This window comes from Orbicella franksi, chromosome 6 (assembly GCF_964199315.1).
Source record: "Orbicella franksi chromosome 6, jaOrbFran1.1, whole genome shotgun sequence".
Lineage (NCBI taxonomy): Eukaryota > Metazoa > Cnidaria > Anthozoa > Scleractinia > Merulinidae > Orbicella > Orbicella franksi.
The window spans coordinates 19,088,042-19,111,776 of NC_138150.1; the positions used below are offsets into that span (position 1 = coordinate 19,088,042).

General features: G+C 39.6%; 1 protein-coding gene and 1 pseudogene across 1 annotated transcript; one reads left to right on the plus strand and one right to left on the minus strand.

Annotated features, from left to right (window-relative positions):
- LOC145490107 (histamine H2 receptor-like) lies at nucleotides 1–2,807 on the minus strand (annotated as a pseudogene).
- A 13,116-nt stretch (nucleotides 2,808–15,923) lies between these two features.
- Nucleotides 15,924–17,161, plus strand: LOC145491561 (melanocyte-stimulating hormone receptor-like). The gene has a single exon (XM_081470801.1). The coding sequence runs from the start codon at nucleotides 16,072–16,074 to the stop codon at nucleotides 17,047–17,049; it is 978 nt and encodes a 325-aa protein (XP_081326927.1). The 5' UTR covers nucleotides 15,924–16,071; the 3' UTR covers nucleotides 17,050–17,161.
- The last annotated feature ends 6,574 nt before the right edge of the window (nucleotides 17,162–23,735 follow it).

Sequence of the window (23,735 nt, forward strand, 5' to 3'; positions counted from 1 at the left end):
TTAGTTTGCTTGGTTTCTGAACCTAGACATGTTCCTCATTATGTTCATGGCAGCGCGTCGAATGTGTCTCATCTTCCAGCAGTAAATTACAGGATTCAAAGATGAATTAAGAAATACAAGAGTTAGTGTAAATAGAAAGAATTTCTTCAATATGATATTCGGGCCGTTGATTTTAAATGCCGCCAAAGTGATATAGTGAGGCAAATAACAAATCAAAAAAACGAAATATACGTAGAATATACCGACTGCGGATTTAATAGAGCTAGCAAAATTTGCAATTTCACCAGCCTGTGCTACTTGTTGTAGTTGAAGGACCTAAATCTGATTATTGTGTCGTCTTACGGCTAAATAGATCCTGATGTAGCTTATCGTGGTAAGAAGGACGCCAACAACACCGAGAATAAATGTTATTCGGGAACAACATCGGGTAGAATGCCTGGACATTATTAATTATTCATGACCGGCGAAGCGGCAAATTTGAATGTTTGCGTGTCGTGAAATGCCCTGATTAAGAGAAGAAAGGGTCCAAATTGGCCCAATAGCGTTGATAAAACTTACTGTTCTGGTTTCCAGGAGTTAAAACTTCAACTTTCACGCGCGGCTTTTTGAAGAAGAAGGTTGAATCTTCAATTTAAGCCGTTAAGTAAGTTGATATATGAGGTATAAGGAGTAGCTTTTTGCTCTTGAAAATGGGCAAAAATTGGCCATTTTTTGTATGGGGACCGTTTTCAGAAGCAATTTTGAGACCATCTAAACCGGCCTTCCTAATTTTCACGCACGGCAAATGAATGATGGCTTTTTATTGAAACAAAACCCGTTTCAAATTTGAAAATCGGTCCACAGGAACCTGTAGCTTTTTGAGTTTGAAAACTTCTTGTTGGAGTTGCATTTGAAAATGGCGTCTTCGATGGAAGAGCTATTGTCTTAAGCACACGTCTGTATAACAATGGCTGTCAAAACTAAACAATACCCATTCAAGAAAACCACTTGACTGTAACTGAAATATTCATTACCGCGAATTTCAAAAGTATGCTGTCGGCGCAGCTGATTCATTCGAAAACCTGTTGCTCAATAAACATGGAAAGCGAAATCGTAAGTGATCTAGCAGACGTCTTCTCTTCAAGGAAGAAAGGCGAACGAAAAGCTTGTGATACGCAGACAAAGAGAACAGCACGGGAACCGACCAGCGCGCAGTTGTTTTGCTTAAACGAAAGAACCAATTATTTTTATTCCTATCAAAGTTTTAGGGGATTTCAAGGCGAATAAAGTAAAGTAAACATCGCCAATTACTTTAAAAAAACTTCAAAGAGGCCAGCGAGTTATTGTCAACAACAGCGTGAAGACTCGTGTCAATCGGTCAGATTTTTTTGAGAAACTCGGCTTTCAAGCCCAGATCTTTAGCAAAGAAACAATTTTTTTTATTCCTTGCAAAGTTTTAGGGGATTTCAAGGCGAATAAAGTAAGGTAAACATCGCCAATTACTGAAAAACTTCAAAGAGGCCAGCGAGTTATTATGTGACAACAACAGCGTGAAGACTGGTGTCATCAGTCAGATATTTTTGAGAAGCTCGGCTTTCAAGACCAGATCTTTAGCAAAGAAACAATTCTTTTTATTCCTTGCAAAGTTTTAGGGGATTTCAAGGCGAATAAAGTAAGGGAAACATCGCCAATTACTGAAAAATTTCGAAGAGGCGAACGAGTTATTGTGTGACAACAATCTTCGAAGTTTTTGTCACAGAATAATTCGCTCGCGTGAAGATAAGAGTGTTATTCCGTGGATAATTATTCTCCGGAACTTCTTCTGTGATATCCTTTACGTAAAGAAATCACACCAAAACCATGCTATACATCTAAAATCTCATTTAGACTATCAGATAGTCTAAATCTGTGCTATTTGGAATGTATGTTTATGTGGTACGAACATGTACGAACGTGTATGTAGGTGGTACGAAAATGGGTGGTACGAAAAGACGTTGGTACGAAAAACCCGGATACATGTAATGGCCTATGGTAAAAATCGGATGCAAATATCCATTACAAGTCCAACGCTTGAAATAGCCAGCTTGAAATACGCGATATCGGAAACAATAGAATAAAGAATAACTTTCGAGACCTTTGTTTCTTAGCCCCGCCTTGACAAGTTAATGAGCTAAGGCAGTATTCCCTTCGGGGGAAAGCGTACGTGATCTTTGACCAATCAGAGCGTCCCTGTTTACGCTTCGCTGCTAATATTACAGACCTATAATTTTTATTCGACTGCAAGTAAATGTCCCGAGAACAATAGGCATTCTACGCGATGATATCGAGCGGAACCCAAATGGTTAGGAGAGAAAGAAATGCACTGAGTAACCACATGAAGATCACTACAGCAACAACACGCTTGTGAGTCACAAGTTCATGGTATCTGAGGTGAAGATGAATAGCTAAAAACCTGTCTACACTTACAGCTACAACACCAAAGAATGACGTTAAGGAAAAAAAATATGCAATGATGCTAAAAGCTTTATACGTGTTACAATCAGGATTGTTTTCTTGTAACCGCTTGACCAGAATTGAAACAAAAATTGGCTGACCCAATAAACCAACACCAACATCAGAAACAGCAAGACCCAGGAGCAATGTTTTTAAGTCCTCGGCAACGACGAAGTTTTTCTTATCGCGTGGATTGCTGCAATGTTCAACATGATGGCGGTATAGCATAAAAAGATATTTAGCGCACAATTAGCGATGGAAGTCGCAGAGAAGTCCTCGTCCTCGTAAATTCTTGGGTAGTAATGCAGCAGAACTTCACAAAATAATTTCTTCATGATATCGACTCAAGTTTCCTTGTCATACCCAGCGTTTGAAATAAATTAAAAATGTCTCAAAGCTAGGACCGTTTTGGATCACTTCGCCTTAAATTGTTTACTTGCTGAAGTGTTAATGCTCTGCGACAAACATAGAAAAAGCATTCTGGAGCTCGCTCTTCGAGACGTTTATATATATGAACAAGAAATATTATTTTTTTAAAAGTGATTAGAATACAACCAGGACGTAAATGTCACTGTTATGAGTGTCAGGTTTAGTAAACAGGCCATGTCTTCGAAAAAACCTTAAAAGCTGTCTCGAGTTTCAACCTTTCAGATGAGGTGAATCGGAAAGAATACAACCCAATGAAGATCCTTAGAAACATCTTCCAAAAAAAATAAGTTAACATATTCGTATTAAAATTTCATGGATACAAAACGAACGAAACCTGTGTTTTCACGGTGGTAGATGGTACAGCTGCAAACTCCTTGCTGGGAGTTTCGTGTGTCGTTTGTCATGTGGTGAGGTCAACCCGGTAAAAACCATAAAAGTGCTCCATTTTAAATGTTGCTGGTTGTTTGCAGCAATAAATACACTTGATACAGACAGGGCCACAACCATGCATGATTAAATAAGGTAGCTTGCAGAACAGGCGGATTAGTTGGGCAGAGAACGAAACGCGATATGTATATTTATTATATGGCCAGCTTCGTGAGCGGGCAAGATGAATCAAATCCTGCACTGTGATTGGCTACACGAGCGGGCAAGATGGAGCTATCTTGCCCGCTCGGAACTACCCGCCGTGTTCCGCAAGAAAAATTTCCCCGAAAGCCATATAATGAATCCTTTATTGACCAAGCTTGTTCGGTCAAGATGGCTGGTTATTGGCCTCGTTCTTTTTTTGCGAGTTTATGGACCTCGACTCCGTCTATGTCCATAAACATGCAAAAAAAGAACTTGGCCAATATCCAGCCATCTTGACCTCACACTTGGTCAATAACCCATACGTACACGGACGCTTGTGGTCACCTTCCGCGCTTCGTGTATCGCGTCAGTTTCGCTCTCTGCTCCGGTAACCTGCCTGTCCTGCAGGATAAAATACGGTACCTTTGGTGTTTAAGTGCACCTAGCCCCAAAATAGTGTTTTTTGTTGCTAAAACGAATCTACGTGTTATTTGAAGTACTTCTGCGAAAAATTTTGGGATTCGGTTAAGTCCTCGATTTTCTATGCCCCGACGAAACCTCGAAAATAGCACCAAAACGCCGCCATTTTGTTTCGCGACCAAATTTGAGGAGAATGGGTCCAGCGGCTGTTGTGACGTCTACCCAGGAAGGTCAAATATCTCACGTCGTCTCATTTCCTTCAGGTTGGTACAATACACATTCGAAAAGTGCGCAGAAACGCCTTCCGGAAGTGCTATCGGCTGTTGAAGCAATATCCCAGATTTAAAACTGTACAATTTACTGGCGATTATCGGTCAATGGTACAATAAAGACGTAACGTTGATTTTGTCGAACCGAAACAAGCGAAGTGCGTTATTGAGACTGCATTAAAGAACTCTCACTGGAATTTGTTCCGGAGACTTCCAAACGCTATTTTCAAAATTTTCTGCGATTTGTAGAAATGCTACCGATAACCTTTAGAGCGAATAGTCAACGAGGCGTAGACGAGATGACTATCGCTCGTAGAAAACGAGATCGAGTAGTCTAATAGTTTTAGCAGACACGCTTTAACAAATAAACAAACCTCTACTGTGCTCTGTTTTGTTAAAAAGCACGCAGGAAGCGGCTAGAGCACGAAAGAAGTGTAGCGGGAAACATGAGACGTATTCGAGTGTTTCTCCTAACTTCTTTCATTTTCTATCGCTTCCTAAGTGCTTTACAACAGAACAGAGCACAGTTGAATCTTCTTTACTTGTTTTGCGATTGAATTTATTAATTTCCTTTCTTCGCATTCGACTAAAATTCTCAACCAAACTTTATTTTCCAAAGGAGTAAAAGTGATGCAAGGGTGCATCTGAACTCTCAAAAAGAACGCTAAAATCACAATCCTTGTTAGAATTGTTCAAATATTTTGATTGGCTAACGAGACAACAACTGTCAATCACAAACTGGCCTTTGGCAAAACTTTCAGTTTCTAGTGGCTTTCGAGAGAAGAACGTTCCCTTTTTAGGCCTGGACCATTTGACTTTTGAGGGTAGTGGGGGTGGTCATGAAAAAAATATATATATCCTGCAAGCATACTTGTGACGAATACAAAATTTACGCACGTTCAGTAAGCCGAAAAAAGCATATTGCACGGAGAAGAAAAAGAGAGATTAATACACACCTCCTGAGGAAAACTTTTCCCACTGCATGAAAGGTTTGACGAGAAATTCGCTGTACTACATCACACCCCCTCAAAATTCAAATGGTCCACCCCTTAGTTTAGTTTAAAAATAAGGATCTAAAAGTTTCTTTTTCCGGTTCAATCTAGCAGCATTGTGGCTCATGAAAAGGTACACTTTTCCAATAGAAATTACGAAACAGAGAGTTTAGAGCTTGGGGATGAAAATGCGAAATAAGCTGAACCAAGTGAAAGAAGCTTGATGTCTTTTCTCGAAGCATTTGATAGATTTAGAATTTGTTTATTTCACTACCTGATTACCGTTTTCTTGGCCGTTTCTGTTGCTGGCAAAACTACCAGGAACATTTATAATAGAATGCTTTTGGTGTTTTTGCCCGACCTCGCCGCACGACAAACGACACCCGAAACTCCAAACAGTTTGCAGGTGCACCATCTATGAGCATGATAATCGACCTACGAAAGACATTTAACTTTTGTATCCAGGAAATTTTGATGTGAATATGCTAACCTATTTTTTATTTGAGATGTGTCCAAGGATCTTCATTGGGTTGTCTTCTTACCGATTTAACTCGTCTGAAACTGTCGATATTTGAGACAGCTTTTTAGGTTTCACAAACACACCAGTGACGTTTACGTCCCAGGCGGTTTTATTTTAATCAGTTATAACAAATTCATGTTACAGGTGTAAATTTGAACTCTCATTTCCTGTGCTCGAAAACGTCTGGAAGGGAAGTTCTTACTTGCAAAGGAAAGTCCGTTTTGTAAGTAATTAAAAAAAACAAAGTGATATCCCGGTGGCGAGAAAGGAAACTTTTTTAGCTTCGTGAAATAACTTTATTTTGTGAAATATGTTTTATTTTAAACGCTTAGGGCCGGTTTAAACGTCGCATTTTACATGCACCGAATCTAATTGCTGAATTAAGTGCACGTAAAATGCGACGTTTAAATCAATTAGATGCGACATATTTCAATTAAATGCGAGTTCAGTCGAATATACGACTGACGTTCGACAGTTGATTTAAACGCCGCATTTTACTTGTGCCGAATCTAATTCATAAATATGCTAAATTATATTTTACCCATAACTCCACAGTTTTGTGCTGCATGACACGCGCACAACAAGCTGAAGGGAACTTTTGGAGACAGTTGCAGCAGGAGATGTAATATATAGACTTAGGCCAGCCTAAAAGCGTAGCTCTTGGGGCGGGTTGTTCAGAGCCCGATTAAGCTAACCCAGGAAAAGGTAGAATTTTGATTTGAGTTTTGTAGCTTTGCGTTGACGTTTTCTGTATATTGTTTGGCCTTCTGTTTTGAGTTTTAATGATTACTATACACACAAAACAAAAAAGCAAAAAACATTTGTATAGAGGAAAAAGTTATAATTCGGTTAACTTTCAATCCTGGGTTAGCGTTAACCGCCTTCCGAACAATCCTGCTCCGTTTTCAACAAGTTAACCTGAGATGAGCCCGCGACCAGTCGAAAACCAGCACTTGGTCAGCGGTCAAGTTCAAAAGAACACGCGACCTCGATGAACTGTAAACATGAGCCCGCGATATGGTCACGTGATACTGGTCAGCGGATACCTTGTTTTGACAGGTGTCAATTGATCATAACACGGATGTCCAATATCAAAGAAGTACACGGTAAACCAAGTCTGCATGTCTCTGTCAACCTATTATTTGGAGTATGGCCGCCATGTTGCGCGACTCCGTCGTCGTCGTCGTCATCGTTGTCGTCGCCGTCGTGCGTACGCGCCCACGCGCAATACCGCTAGCCATGATAACCGTGAGAAAATCAACTCATGGGTTTCCTTTTCTTTCCTATATGGCTATGGGGTTCCGGTTGGCGGCCTTTCGGGCCGCCGGAACTCCGCTGTCATGTAGAAGGAAGGCTGTTGAAGATGCCAGTATGTGTGGTTCTTGCTTCGCTCCGATCGTGTAATGTAGTTATGCAACACCAATTAAGGTTAAGTTTCGGCCTTCATGATATGCGGAGTAGGAAAGCGATATGGCGACTGTTGAGTACAACTGTGTGTGCGGTGGTTCTTACTTCTCTTCAGCAAAGTTATGTAGAAGATGGAGAACGAAGTCTATGATCGAACTTGAATTTGATCAGGAGAGTGAAACGAAAATCAGAGTTTAAGAGGTAATGCACTGCCATCTGCATTATAAATCGCCCCACTCTGTTTGCTCGAATGGTGTTTGAAATGTATGAATGATCTTAACGCAAAATGTGCTCCTTATCATTGTCAGCCGCATTGGTGGGAAACTTGTAACGGAGTCAGCTGGGAATGAACGCGTCGCTCGCGCTCAGCAATTTTATTCGGCAAAAAATGCGACGTTTAAATCAAATCAGCCGAACTTATTAATTTGAGTCGACTAAAATTAGTATTTGATTCGACGCATGTAAAATGCGACGTTTAAACCGGGCCTTGGTGGTTTAAAGAAACTTCACCTCACTCTGATCAATTGCAAGTCGTTACACTAAAAAAATCCTGGTTATGACACGTATAAGGCTTTTTACTTCATTGCATCTTCATTTTCCTGAGCTTCGTTCCTCGGTGTTGTGGGTGTAAATTTAGACAGGTTCTTAGCTCTTCACCTTCATCTCAGATACCAGGAACTTGTGACTCACAAGCGTGTTGTTGCTGTGGTGATCTCAATATGGGTGTAGAGTACCTTTGCTTGTTTTTCAATGTTCTGGATTCCACGCGATATTTACTCACCTGTTATAGCAAGTAATTGAATTGTTGGTGTCCTTCTTACAAAGATGATCTACATCTGGATTTATTTTACACCCACTTTCAGTGTTACGTGCATAGGCGACATCTTTCGTCCGCTGATCTTTCAACATGCTATGTTACGGCTGAAAGACCCTTGAACTGTAAAACTGGCAATTTTTCCGGTTGTTAGCGGACGAAATGACAAATAAATTATAATTGGTGACCTCAAATGGCTGAAGAAGACTGCGGACTTTGCATGTTTCCCGATTTACGGGATAATTCAAACGATGTTAGAGTAGTCGATCGGCCCCAATAGTGACTTCCGGTAGAATTGGGTCGTTGTCGCTTTTAATATTCGCAGGTGTAAACATTGAAAGCACTTGGCGCTTTTTTCCCGGAATGACTTCTTAATACTCCTAACCTTAGTTTGATGTCAAATAAATCCATCTTTCATCACTGAAGTTCGAATTCGACCGTAAAGAAGTCAGTTGTGCTTTACAATACATTTTCGGCGTATATTCTATGTATATCTCGTGTTTTTGATTTGCTATTTGCCTTTTTTTATCAGTTTCGTTGCCCTTAAAATTAACGGGCGAATGCCACTTTGAAAAAATTCTTGCATTTTTCACAAACTCTTGTTTATCTTAATTCATCTTTGAACCCTGTAATTACTACTGGAAGGTGAGACACATTCTGGACACGCTGTCATGAACATACTGAGGAACATGTCTTGGCAAAGAAATCTCGTATCACACGAAACCCTTGTATTGGCTGGCCTACTACGCCACGATTCAGTGTCGTCGTTACTCCCAAACGTCTAATGTATGTAACAACGTTTATGGAGAGTCTTCACTCGCATTTAAACTGAATAATGCAGTACTTTATTTAAAAAATACTGGTCTTATCGTGTTGCAAAATGATTTATTTATTTATAGCTTGCGAGCTGAGTTTAATGTTTCTTTTAAAAGCAGAGGATGCCTGCAGGTCGCTTCCCTGCAGGGTGCAACGACTGGCACACAATTTTCATAGCAAGAACCAAAAATGACAGCGAATATGTCAATTAACTTATCTAAATGTATTCATGTTGTTCTTTAGATCTTTCATTTTTGTCGCAGTTCTGTTGCTTATGTGGTTCTAGGCTACCCATTTCGTCTCCTTCATTTGATGGCAATTTCTTACGAGCTTTGTGATTGGTTAATCAGAAAACTCGCACCAAGTGTTCTAACCAATGAGAATTTTCCACCTGACTTTATACTTTTGTTTCAGTCCGGATTCGTTTAAATTTATAACGTTTTTCCTGACTAAATTGTTTAATGTTCGAAATATCATTAGAACAGAACACTTGTAAGTTTCGAGAACAAACAAAAAAAAAGTGTCATCTACTTTCGGAGAAACTTTGTCGGTCAGAAGGTTGCAACTGAGGTTTCATCAACTAACATTGAAAAGTACGTTACCTTTCTTTTACATATAACTGGGACTCAATATTTCATTTGACGCGCTTTCAGTGTAGAACATTTACACCATTTTTAAACTCATTTGCAATCAAAACTCCCAACCTAGGAAAGGACAATATGATCGTCAAAAATCAGCAAATTCCTAGGTCTTGCTTTTCTCGGTCGTTGATGGAGTGGCACACTTATTAAAAGACTTCTATTTTATTTCTGTGTAATTAAATTCTTTCCCAATCTCTTTATGTTTTTGACTTGAGCGCCTTCCGGTATTTTACCACATAGAGCACGATTTTTTTTTTTATGGCAAGCACCCGGCCGGAAAAGCGACTTTACAATATGTATGGCCTCGCCTGTGAGCATGAGAGCATCATGCATGTGGTACAAGTATTTAATCAATCCCCTCTCCAGCACTTTCTTGCGTTAGACGAGACTTGTGAGTAAAAAAGATATGCACTCGTCGCCCAAATTAAGATCACCACAGCAACAACACGCTTGTGAGTCACAAGTTCCTGATATCTGAGGTGAACATGAATAGCCAGTCCACGCTACAGTACTCAACAACGAAGCTGATTAAAATAAATGCGCAACGATAAAAAAGCCTTAAGCGGCTTTCACACGGCAAACTAAAGTTGGCAAACTCAAGTTGCTGTGTGTGAACGGCACAAAAACAGTCGGCAAACACGTTGGCAAACTGTTGGCGACCAATAGAACTTGCCTCTATTCTTGCCAACTTTTTCAAAAACTTTTTCGTGTTGGTAAACTCGTATCTGACGTGTGAACGATTGGCAAACATGTGTTGGTAACTGTCAAACCAATCAAAACACATGCTCTATTCACATGATTCATTTGCATGACACCTCAAAAAATGGCGGACGCAAGTCAAAATGAACGCGAGGCCACTTTTAAATTTATCGAAGAGGTTCGCAATGGTCCGGCTGTGTGGGACATTTCATCTGTAGTCTACGAAGATACTAAAAACAAACAAAAGAAAATGAAGAAGCTCGCGGACAAACTGAGTTTCGTCCAAACCTTTCTCGCTTTCAGTTTCTTCTCTTCTTCTGTTCCATTGTTCTACGTGAGTGCCACTGCAGTAAGTCGGCCATGTTGCAAATTACCGTGTGTTGTGGTTTGACGCGAGTTTGCCATGTGAAGGAACGAGTTTGCAAACTTTTTGAAGTTTGCCATCACAGGTTTGCCGTCGACGTAAGTTTGCCGTGTGAAGGCCGCTTTATATGTGTTACAGCCAGGATTGTTCTGTTGTAGCCACTTGACAAACATTGAGACTAAAATGGGCTGACCCAATAAACCAATACCAACATCAGAAACAGCAAGATTCAGGAGCAATGTTTGTTAAGTCCAGTGGTGTGAAAAGCCTTAAACGTGTTACAGCCAGGATTCTTTCCTTGTATCCACTTAGTAAGAAGTGACGTGTAAAATGGCTGGACGAGCAAACCAACACCAACATCAGAAACAGCAAGACTGAAGAGAAATGTTTCTAAAGTCTTTGGCAACGACGAAGTTTTTCTTATCGCGTGGATTGTTACAATGTTCAACATGATGGCGGTATGGGACAGGATACTTTTCATGTTGATAGATGGTACACCTGCAAACTGCTTGAAGTTTCTTGCGTCGTTTTTGATGCGGCGAGGTTTGGTATAAACACTAAACACTCTTCATCAGTTTTAAATTTTGCTGGTTGTTTGTCAGCAATAGGTTCGCTTGATAAAGACAACCATATATGATTAAATAAGGTACCTTGGGTGTTAATCAAACATAATTAAGCTGTAAAGGAAAATTTTCATTGATATTCATTCAATAGACATAAAACAATTCAATAAAAAGGAGTGTCGTTCGTGTTAATTACTGGAATTAACAATTCAGCGTGGCGAACACACGTTGTCAGGACAGGAAGTCTAATAAACTATTAGATTACGAGCTCGAGTTCACAATGAGAGATTATAAGAGATTCTGTAAACAAGCAGGCTTCTAGAGAATAAACAATTGAAATTGTATTTTAATACAATTTTAGAATCTTAAAATTGGGTTTTGTGTGTTTTCCTTTTCAAATTTTACATTTGGCTTTCACGGGTTTCATCCAAAACAGTCGAAAACTGAATAAGTCAGTATAATTTTTGAACCGGCGCGAGAAAGAAACTTTAGTGGTGAGCAATCAAGGGAATATTAGCATTTATTATATGGCTGTGTCTCACAAGGACTTGGAAATACCGAATTCACGAATTCGATTGGCTGAAATCGATATTGAAAGCGGTGTAGATTTTCCCATCTAGACCGGTAATGTCTTGAAAGTTGCAAAATATTGACTATTTTCTTCTAACAACATTTCTTTATGGAAGTGTCAAAAGGCTGATGAGAAAAAAAAGTAAAAAGGACGAGCACACTTTAGCAGAATTAAATTCAGCTCATCGCCGTTCGTAAGCAAAATGTCAGTTGGTACAAACCAGTTACATTAACGAATTATACTGTTCTCGTTTGCCATATAATAAACATCTTATTAACCGAGCTAAGTCGGTCTGTATGGGAGAATCTTGACCTCGGTCGTGTGTACAGACCTCACTGCGTTCGGTCTGTATTCACGACCTTGGTCAAGATTCTAGCATACAGACCTCCTGCTCGGTTAACAAGAGCTAAATATATATAGCAATATTAGGACATGTAGAGAACAATATTAGCAAACTAGCAAATTTGTTTCAGTTAAGAACATCAAATTTCTGTGGGCAAACTATCAGCCGATAGTTCCTCGACAGAAACACTATTGTTTGAATAGTCATCGAGGGGCGACCCTAAAAGCCGGAATGACGGAAAGGTGGAACGGTGGAAGGTGAAACGTGAATGGTGAAATGGTGGAATCATGGAACGGCGGAACGGCGGAAAATCCCCCGAAATCCTAAAAGACGGAATGATGGAAAATCACCCGAATTCCTAAAAGACGGAATGATGGAAAATCACCCAATATCCCCATAAGGGGATTAGAAGAGGAGCTAAGGAAAGTGAAAAAAGGCACGGGTTTGTGAAACCCCCCTCCCCGTGTAAAATGATAATAATTTTGTTGTTGTTAAGAATTTGTTATCCTTTAGATTTCTACTACCAATTCTCGTGTAGCTTTCGCATATTACAGTCGAACAAGGTGACAAAATCGACAATTTTCCATGTGAAAGGTTGTGTCACGCCGTCACTCCGTCACGCTGTGCAGACAAAGCGAGGTAACTAAAAGCCAGAGATCAGCGGAAAATTGCCACAAATCCTAAGAGACAGAAAGTCGTGAAATCGCTGTATTGTTCAAAAAGCAATAATTTTCCTTGAAATATATTTCAATTCAGCGGGAATTGCATTCGCAACGCCCACGACAAAAAGTATTATCCGTCGGTAGAAGTAACGGAAGCTGACAAGGAGGTGATAGATGATGTCCATCTTCAGCATTTACGTAGCGAGTTCGGTTTATAAAGATCTATACGGTAGCCTCTTCATTACGTGCATCGTGGCCACGGGGCCATAATTACTTTTATTATATGGCTTTGGCTTATGGCCGATATAACGCGCGCTCTGATTGGCTAAGAGCGAGATCTGAGCGGTCATTACGCAGCCGTAATGCCCACGGGCCGATTACGGATTATGCAAATTAGGAAGAGCCCGGTTCTGAAAATTCAAGCGCATTGAAGCGGTGAAAGCCGATTAAAATCAGTACGAGAATGTCAGTAGCTAAAAGTTTAGAGATATTTCTTTAATAAAATTTATATAGATGACTTACCAGTCGGTAACCTTGGCGGGCACTTGTGAAAAGCAATCAAAGTTTGCCTAGTCTTAAGTAAAGCTAAAATCGCTAAGTAAAAAACACCATCGGTAGATCTGCCATGCATCCTGAGCAGAACACCACAAAGAAACTTATAAGTTATCATCTTAGTCACAGCAATTACCGAAGTATTCAACTCCGTCAAAGTTCTCATCAAATAGATTCCCTCGCTTTGACACAAGCAAGTGTAAATCAGCTTCCAGGATCATCAGATGTACACAATCGGGCGGTTTCTGTCGGTAGCAGTGTTTCTGATAACTGCAGACGTTCACAAGGCTTGAAATGTTCATCCATAAATCCCAGAATGAAGAAGGCGAAGATATGTTGTCGAAAGCGAATGCGAAGATCGAGTTAAGCTTATTTTGAGCAGTGCATTCTGAAGCATTAGTATTTTCTTTCACCGAAAGGCGGTTGGTTTGGTCAATTTTGAAGCACTTGCTGTCTTTTCTATATGCGTTGACGTTTCGCCCCAAAAGTCGGAAAAACTCCCCCATCAACTTGTGGTACCACGATACTAAAATACGTTTTTGAGGCTGTGACAGTGACTTTTCCGTAAAGAAATGAGTGTTTTTAACGGAATAAGTAATACAGTGGTGAAGTTCACTGACTGTGTAGTTTTGCGCTAGGTTTGAGACGATGAATGAATCGGTAAACGCGCGCATCGCCGGATTTAAATTGACGACTTCCGCTCGAATGATTTTTCTCTTTATTGATGAGCCACATAATAAACAACTTAATAACCTCGACCGTTCGGTCGTTACGGGAAAATCTCAAGCCTCGGCCTACCGTATTGACCTCGCTATCGCTCGGTCAATACGGCAAGGCCTCAGTTTGAGATTTTCCCGTAACGACCTCACTCTCGGTTATTAAGTAGTTATTAATGCCCAAACTCAGCTCAGTTTGATTTCAAGTCGTTAAAAAGTAATCTTACTAGTAATGCATTAGTGATCTTTTTAAGGTAAGCAACCTTTGCATAGTTTTTCACTGAAAGTCATTTATTGTTAAGGTCTGGCGACGAAAAGTCAACCTTTGTGAACATGGTTCATATTGAAAGTTCCCGATAATGTTTGCTAATGTTGAGATTATTTCCAGTAAATTTTAACTCGGCATTATTTCCACTTTAAAGTAAGCAGCTGTAGCTCATTGATTTTAGGGTTAGGCGACGAAACCTGCGTTAACATGGTTGATATTGACAGTTCCCGTTAATGTTAGTTACATTTGATATTAATTTTAGTTGATTTATACTTCCGAATAATTACTGGAGTTTCATGCAGATTATGCAGTCAAAATTCAGGTGAAAAGCATGCAGGTGTACTCAAGTTTTAAAAGAGTCAGTTAAGTACGCTATTTTGGTTAATTGTTATGGCAATGAACGAGGAATAACTCCAGTTCTTTCGAGTTACATTAACTCTAACAACATGATCTTATATATGATATTATACATAACAAGCAAAGATAATTTCCGCGGAACTTGTATTCATGCGCAAAAAACGCAAAAAGGGGATAGGTGAGCTTTATGTCACTTACTTTGTTTTTTTAAATTATAATTTAACCCTTTTTGGAGGGGGTGGGGGGTGGGGGATGAGGAGGGAAGCAATTTTTCGCAGATCTGTGGCTCTTAGCATTAGCCTTTTAGAGGGGCTTTGTTTGGCAGTATTTACAGTTTCCTCTTTTGGGATATTGGGTGATTTTCCGTCATTCCGTCTTTTAGGATTTCGGGGGATTTTCCGCCGTTCCGTCGTTCCACCGTTCCCCGATTCCATCTTTTAGGATTTGGGTCATTTTCCGCCATTCCGCGATTCCACTATTCCGCCGTTCCGTGATTGCACCATTCCTGCTTTTAGGGTCGCCCGTCATTGAGGTGTCGCCTCGACGGCTGTCGCTCATAGAAAACGAGGGAGATTGGTGAGATTGTTTTATTAGACACTCTTTAACAAATACCGAAGCCTCGACTGTGCACCATTCTGTTTTAAAGCACGCAGGAAGCGGTAGAGCACGAAAAAGGTTTAAAGGGAAACAAGAGACGTAACGTTTCTGCCTACTTCTTGAGTATTCTACCGCTTCCGCTGGTTCTACTCCGCGTACAGGAGAGAATATCAGAGCAATCTTTCAACTGATCACTCGTCGGTTGAGTTTTGAGGTTACTTTTTAGGTTAACTTCCCTAAGATGACCGGAAATCGCTATTTAGCGAACTGGCGCCATTATTAGAGCCAAAAATAGAGCTCGTCATAAATACAGAGAGCTCAAATGGTGTTTTCTGTTGCTGTTTCCAATAAACAGTATATATAATTTCTGCCTTCGTAAATAAAATATGATGTCTCCCATGGAAGCACTCCACAGATTGGGAATTTGCTTATTTCACTACGTGATTACCGTTTTTTTGCCGTTTCTATTGCTGGTAGTTTTACCAGCGCTTTAAATCAGAGCGCTTTTGGGGTTTTAATCCGACCTCGCCGCATGACAAACGAACCTCCAAGCAGTTTGCAGGCGTACCATCCATCAGCATAATAAACCACGGATCAAGGCACTTATCTTTCATTTTGTATCCATGAAAGCTTGACATGAATTCGAATATGCTAACTAAGTTTTTTTTTACCCAAAATGTGTCTAATATAAGTATCTTTATCGTGTTGTATTTGCTGACTTAACTTGCCTGAAGTGTCGAAATTTGAAAAAGCTTTTAAGGTTTCAAAAACACCACTGACGTTTACGTCACAGCTGGTTTTATTCTAATCAGTTATAACAAATTCATGACACCGGTATAAATTTGATCTACAATTTCTTGTCCACAAAAACGTCTGGAAGGGGAGTTCATAATTACTACCTTTGTTTGCGAAGGGAAGTCCATTTTGTAAGTGATCAAAGAACCAAAGTGATCCGCGGAAAAGAGAAAGGAAGTGAAACATTTTTTTTTTCCAACGTTGACTGGTTTAAAAAAACTTCAGTCAGTTGTCATGATCATGAAGAAATCTTTTTGTGAATTTCTGCTGGACTACTATCCAAGAGATTTCGAAGTTGAGGACTTCTTTTCGACGAACATCGCTAACTGTTTCTTCAACGGTTTTCTGTCCTATACCGCCATCATGTTGAACATTGTAACAATCCACGCCATAAGAAAAACCCTCTCGTTGCCAAAGACTTTAAAAACGTTGCTCCTAAGTCTTGCTGTTTCTGATGTTGGTGTTTGTTTACTGCTTCAACCATTTTACATCTCACTTCTGATCAAGTGGTTGCAACAAAACATTCCTGGTTGTCACACGCATAAAGCTTTTTACTGCATTGGATATTTATTTTCCTCAGCTTCGTTCTTTGGCGTTGTAGCTGTAAGTGTAGACAGGTTCTTAGCTATTCATCTTCATCTCAGATATCAGAAACTTGTGACTCACAAGCGTGTTGTTGCTGTAGTGATCTCAATATGGGGGTTAAGTGTATTTGCTTCTTTCTCAATGTTCTGGGTTCCACGCGATATTTTCTCACTTGTTACAGCAATTATTGGAATTTTTGGTGTCCTTCTTACAACGATGGCTTACATTACGATTTATTTAGCTGTGAGACGACACAAGAGTCAGATTCAGGCTCTGCAAGTACAACAAGAGGGACAGGCTGGTGTTGTAGCAAATTTTGCTAGTCTTATCAATTCTGCAGTCGGTATATTCTACGTATATCTCGTGTTTTTGATTTGTTGCTCGCCTTATTTTATCAGTTTCCTCGCCTTTGAAATTAACGGCCCGAACACCACTCTGAAAAAATTCTTTCTCTTTTCTCTAACTCTGTTATATCTTAATTCGTCTCTAAACCCTGTAATTTACTGCTGGAAGATGAGACACATTCGACAGGCTCTCATGAACATACTGAGAAACATGGCTCGATACAGGAGTCGCGTAACACATGAAACACTTGCATTATCCGGTCATACTTTGTCTGCGCCATGATTCAGTGTCGTCGTTGCTGTCAAACGTCTTATGGATATGACGACTGTGGCCAGGTTTAACTCGGTTTGCAATCGCATTGAAACTGAGTAATGATGCAGTACTTCAAGAAAACGATTTTATTAAAAGGATTTATATAGCTGGCGAGCTGAATTTAATGCTAGTTTTAAAAGCAATATTAATGGGTGCCTGGAGGTTTGTTTCTCTCCAAGGCATATCAGCTAGGACACAATTTTTATATCAGTGAGCAAGAACTAAAACGCACAGGATATTTGTTCAGTTCACCTTCACCTGTCCCCTGGCGCCAAGGTGGCGCATAGGGCCTCAATTTGTTAAGTTATTTGTCTAAATATACTCGCGTTGTGTTGTAGATATTTCCTTTTTCTGGCTGTTCGTTTGCATCTTTAGTTTTAGGCTACCGATTTGGGATGGAAATTTTTTACGAGCCTTGTGATTGGTTAAAAAACTGAAAACTCGTACCACCTGCTCTTACCAATGAGAACTTTCCCACTTTATTTAACTTCAGTCCGGATTCGTTTATAACATTTTTCCTGGCTGAATTTATTAATGTTCGAAATGCCATTAGATCGACCAGAACATGATTTTGAAATTACTTGAGCGCTGTTCTGCATTTTTCAATTTGGAGCACGATTGTGTGTTGCTGTTTTTTCTTTCACGGCAAGCACCCGACCGAAAAGCGACGCCACAATTGCTTTCACCTATAACCGTCACGTGGTACAAGTACGTAATCCATGCCCTTCTTTCATCCTCAGTCTATCAGAGCACTTTCTTACATTAGACGAGCCTTTCGATTGGTTAATAAAACTCGTGCAAAGTGAATTGACCAATGACAGAAAAGGGTTCATTGAAGTCTTGGTTTGTCAGTCACTGACAAGCAGATGGTCTTATTTCAAGTCTAGTTCCAGACTTTTTCAATTTTGTGCTAAACATTTCAATATTTTTCGTTTCTTTTAAAAGACATAAGTAAATTCATCCTTTTGAACAAATAGTGCGAGTTATATCTTGACAAAAAAACCATAGCCGTACGGACACCTTAGGACTTGGGGGGGGGGGGGGGGGCGGTGACCTTCTTGCTCAAAAAAATATCGCGATGCCCGAAAGCGTTAGCGTTCAAATAGGGATGCAAACGCACTCAAAATGCGTGAAAAACAAAAACGTTCACGAAGATAGTTACTGAAAGCTTGCATCCTCTATCAACATTCTCAATCTAGTAAAATCTAAAACTCAGTAAAAGAAAAAGTTTTTCCTTTCATCGGTTTGTTCAGCGATCGGCTGATCAGCAACAGAGACATGGGCTGTTTTGGACGACCGTTACAGAAGCTATCCTATATCCGAGTCGAGCGTCTCGATATACTCGAGACGTTTAAAAAACAACATGAGGCATTGCTAGAAGTCATTCGAGATAGTCTTGTTTTGGCCACAGCAGACTTGCAGCGTACACTGCAAGCTTTCCATGGAAGTACTTGAGAAACACTTCCAAAGAAAAATTGAAGAAAAAAAGTTAAAACACCCCGTTCCCGTTGTTAAGACATTCCAAAAGGTTCTTTCAGAGCTTTCACAAAAACAAAAGCCTTCGTCGTTCGCTTTGATTCGTGTCGTTATTCTGTTGATGGAAAATTGGGAAAAGAAATAACATCCGTATCGTGGATTTCCACGATACACATTTAACCGACTTGTAGCTAACAGAAAACCCCAGGTCACTCATATCATTTCATTCTAAGTCCTTTTTTTGCAAGGCAAATGTCAGAGAAAGTAGCTTACAAGCCTAGAAATCTGAAAGGAAAGGCCGGAAAGCAAAGGAAACGCCGCTTTCCTGACTAATTGACATGGCCTCCTCGTTGCGCAACGATACTTCAAATCAGCAGCAGATACACATGGTACACTTTACACGGTACTACTTAAGGTACCAACTCTCTTAAGAAACCGCTCGACGGCCTACAGACTCCCGGTTGGGCGTCTAATAACACAGAGAGACATGAAAGGTAGGAACCTTTTTTACAAGTTTTGGAAATCACGCTAACAGCATTATTATGTAATGTTTTCTCTGAAGTGTCGTTGCCCGAATCATGAGCGTTTTGCCCGAAAAATTACGTAATTTCCGTAGCTTGGGGGGGGGGGGGGCTGCCGCCCCCCCGACCCCCTAGCTCGTACGCCTATGCAAAAACCTCGATTCACTTGCCTAGTGCATTATTACTGGCGCTTTCGATGTTTTCAGTCTCGCTCGTAACAAGTCGGTAATATTATATTCATAGCATCTAAAACGTCCAATTTCATGACAGCCTTTCACCTTTTTAAGTTTTTACAAACACACGGCTTCATTAGCATAAACCTGGCACTCGCGCCCGCGACAAGGTCTTCTTAGGTTTATTCTAATCAGTTTAATGCTCTGCTCATGGTTTATACCGTCTAAATGTGTTTTTCTGCTAATAATAGTCTACTCACGCATACGCCATTTTAACCACGCTCTCGTGTGTAGAAGGGGATATCGCTTCCATCAGCTGCCAGATATTGATTAAAATATGAAAACAAACTTGGCGCTTGAATGATTGAACAATTATTGAGCACGTTATCGCAAAATGATTTGTCTATGTCTCGGAGATCAATTATTTGCCTCGGCTTTCGCCTTCGACAAATAATTGATCTGCTCACCACTCACAAATAGCCTGGAAGCGGGGAAGGAGCGCTCGTGCCAGTCCTTCTCCGCATCACACATTGGACCAAGAGCGGACTGCGCGCTTCACCGCCCGTCCTTTTTCCGCCCTGATTGCAATCTACGGCCCGAGTATCAATTTGAATAGATTCTTGCTTTTTTGTTGTACTCTCGTATTTCTTAATTCATCTTTGAATCCTGTAATTTACTGCTGGAAGATGAGACACATTAGACACACTCTATCGTGAACATACCGCGGGAAATGTCAAGACTCCGAAATCGCCCAGTACCCTAACTGTAGCGCCGGCGGGCTATACCATGATTATGCGATGCCGTTGTTGTTCTTCTGTATATGGAACAACGAGCGCGAGTAGATTGAAGTCTAACTGCTCGAGCGCAAACGTGAGGGTATTGATAGAAAATGATACTTTTCTTATATCATACTGAACAACAACAACAATAACAACAGGTCTTTTAGGATACCCATTCGTTTTTCCTAAATAGAATATGCAAATAAGAGACACGAAAAGTTACACACGAGTTGAAATATTAGTAACAGAACAAAGTCTGCCAGACTATTTACAGTCTTAGAAGCTCAGTGCCTCAGTGTGTCCCTGCTTTGTAGCGCAAGTGTTTCTTGATTAGAATGCTTGATTTATAAAATAACCTAGTCCTCTGCAAACGAAAATATCAAAATTATTAGATAGAACAAATCTGGTCCAATATTCTTATATCAATAGCAACACAGCAGAAAACAAGTTTTGTCTCGTTTTCAATTTCTTTAGAGGAAGAATACAGGAATACTCTAACTTGTTCATTCTTTTCGTGCACAGTGTCTTCAGCTCAGTAAACTTTGAACATTAAACTCAGTAAACAAATTTTTAATCTTTTCTAAATATTTGGCTTTGCTAAAGTCAGTTCAAAAGATTTAGAAATTTAATTTCCATATTTGATGGTGTCATTTCCACTTGATGTGCTTTCAATTCATTCGGCAGTAAGATTGTTTTGTTTCCCGTATATTATGTTCTCGATTAATTTTGTATCTGTTTTACGATTGAGGGTTTTTACGTTATCTTGTGGCCGGACTGATCTCGTATTCTTATAGAAGCTCGTTAAATTTAAACATAAAGGTTGGGTGTTCATCGACTGCCAGTTGATTCAGTGCTTTGCCACTATATTTTCGGAGAGTGTTTCGAGATGTATTCTGAAACTTATTGATAATTCATCAAGTTTAAACAAAAAAAATCATGACCGTGACAGTGTTTGGATATCTGATCTTAATTAGCATAGATTTAAACGACTTTATTTTCCATTTTCTTCTAGTTTTAGTTTCGATTGAGAAGATATTTCAAACACTCAAGATAAACACGCATAATTTTATCTGAGTATTTTTTAAATCCAAAATGGTGTGAAATCTGCATGTTTCATCATTCGATCCTGGCAAAACAATATATTTTCTCCCGCCAATGTAAGGGATTTCCTCCGTCATTAAAAATCTACCTCGCAAAAGTAGCCTCAATATATCAAATTGACTCGCTGCAATCGCTGAATTAAATCGTAAGCGAACTTTTCATGACGTTAAGTGGAGAAAACTTAAATCGAATAATTGCACACTTCTGGTAGCCTGAGTGTTAAGATAAATATTGCTAATGTAGATAGAATATGTCGCTTTATCATTTTTCATCAACGTCATTTTCTTTATTTTCATATTTTTGATTTTCCCCATTTATTGATATTGCCGTTGCCATAACATTATATTAACTTACCATTAAATATGTGTTTCTTGTAGAAATTATAGTGTGTATGCATATGTGTAGTTACATTTACACGACGTTTGTATTTCTTGTATAAAGCCATTCATTGTATTTTAGTTGTAGTTTTTCTCCTATTTGGGAGGGGGGTTAGTATTTTTTTCTTTCTTGTTTCTTTTTTGTTTCTGCCAACATATAAAATTAAATCAATAAAAACCAATAAAATAGAAAATAAGAAATCTATAAATGATTTTTACAATATTGGTTTGTTGGAAGAGATTTTGTAGATAGCTTTTAAGTAGAAGGAGAGACTTTTGTTAAGTTTAGGTTTATATCACTCGTGGGAAATAAAGTCGCCTAAATTAGAAATTAAAAACAAAAAAAACGTGTAGGCCGTATGGACACTTTAAGTCATATAGATGACTGCAGTTCCAATATATGTTATTCATTATATTGAATTTTTCACCGTTCATCTATGGACGCATTACAAATGAACTCACAACGTGACCAGCTCCAAGTCAGCTCCGGATAGCTCACTTGGTAGAGTACTGCACCGGTATCGCAGAGAGCATGGGTTTGAATCCCGTTCAAGCCTGTATTTATTTACTTTTTTTTTCAGGCTTTAATTTCACAGCTGCTTAAGTGATGTTCAATCATCACTATAGTATACGTATTTAAGTAACTAAAGAAACTATTTTAGCCAAATGTTCAGCTGGTCCTTGGCGTCGACAAAGGAAAGCTTTTTAGCTTCCTGAAGCAATTTTTAAATCAAACGCTTGATGCTTAAAGAAAACTTGAGTCGATATCATGAAGAAATCATTGTGTGAAATATTGCTGAATAGACTGTTTTCAAATTTTGGAGAGTATTAGTTTGGCGATTTGTTTTCTTTCTGGTTTTTTGTAAACGCCTGTCGGAGTAATCATACTCACGTGAGCGCGAGTAGCTCGCGTGAGCTCGCGTATACTTTAGTCATAGGGCCAAAGTAAGTCACGTGTTCCAAACATTCGCCTGGCGGCCATGTTTATTGAGAGTTGATCACAGAGAATTTTCTGTACCTTAACGTTCGATAGTAACAGTAGCGCAGTCCACGTAAAGTGTATAAGATGATGTGAATACCTGGTTTCATCAAATGTACGAAAAGGATAGATAAACATTATGCTGCAAGTTGGTTCGTCCAATTACGAAATTCAAACGTTTACAGTTGGTCGAATGTCGAAAATGCAAATAATGATTTTTGCTGGAGAAATGGCCCACTTTTGTCACTCTTTTACACTAGGTAAGTAAATTATTTAAAGTGTAGACTCAGTTCGGTTTAATGAAATTATTGCAGTATAGTCATCTGCTATATCTTTCCACATTTAATATATTTCCTGAAAGTATGTGACTTTATCTTTAGTAGCTTCACAGTGATTCTCTTTGCTTTGACATGCTCCGAATAAAACATAAAGCCAACCTCTTGTATGTAAACAAAACCAAAGGTGTGGCTCACTAGGGCCCTTTAAGGAGAGTTTTAGATGGCTCCAATGCATTGGGAACGAGTGTTAAAAAAAAAAATTAAAAGTACACCTATTGAGGTCACCTCTGCTGCACCCTTCCCCCCTGTTCCGTAACCAGTACCCATTTATACATCTGGGTGAGGAGAAGCACTATGAGAGTACGAACACAATGGAATGATCCCCAATAGGGGTCCATCGCACCAACCACTGGGTCATCGTGCCTCCTCCTCCATAGGGTTAGAGTGGAGTTTACCCTAACATGACAGTTATAAGTCTAATAACCTTCTACAGGGGCAATTTGAGTGTGTTGAAACCTTTTTGACATTGCGTAACCGATAGCAACTTAAGGCGACTTCAGGCGACCGTGACTTAGGGTGACTTAAGGCGACTTAAGGCGACTTAAGGCGACTTTAGGCGACTTTAGGCGACTTTAGGCGACTTTAGGCGACTTAAGCTCCCAGAGTAGGCCTTAATAAACGAACACACGAGATTATCAAGGTAAGAGAGTGAATCCTATATAGGCCTTATTTCCAAGGTAATCCCTCTCAAGATATTTTTAGACATTGTACCCAGTTCTTCCGCGGATATTACTCACGCGTTGCGTGGATGTTTTCGTGGGGGATCTGTTTATGTCGTTTCTTTTCGTTTCAAAACAAAGGAAAAACTCCAACGCTGTGGGGATGCCTTTGATATCATGATTAAAAGCCAAGGAGCTTCGGCTCTAGATATGTTTTTTACATTTCGTCTATACGGTCGGAAATATCCCAAAC

Coding starts and splice junctions, on each gene's coding strand:
- LOC145491561 (XM_081470801.1), top strand. CDS start 16,072: ATGATCATGAAGAAATCTTTTTGTGAATTTCTGCTGGACTACTATCCA.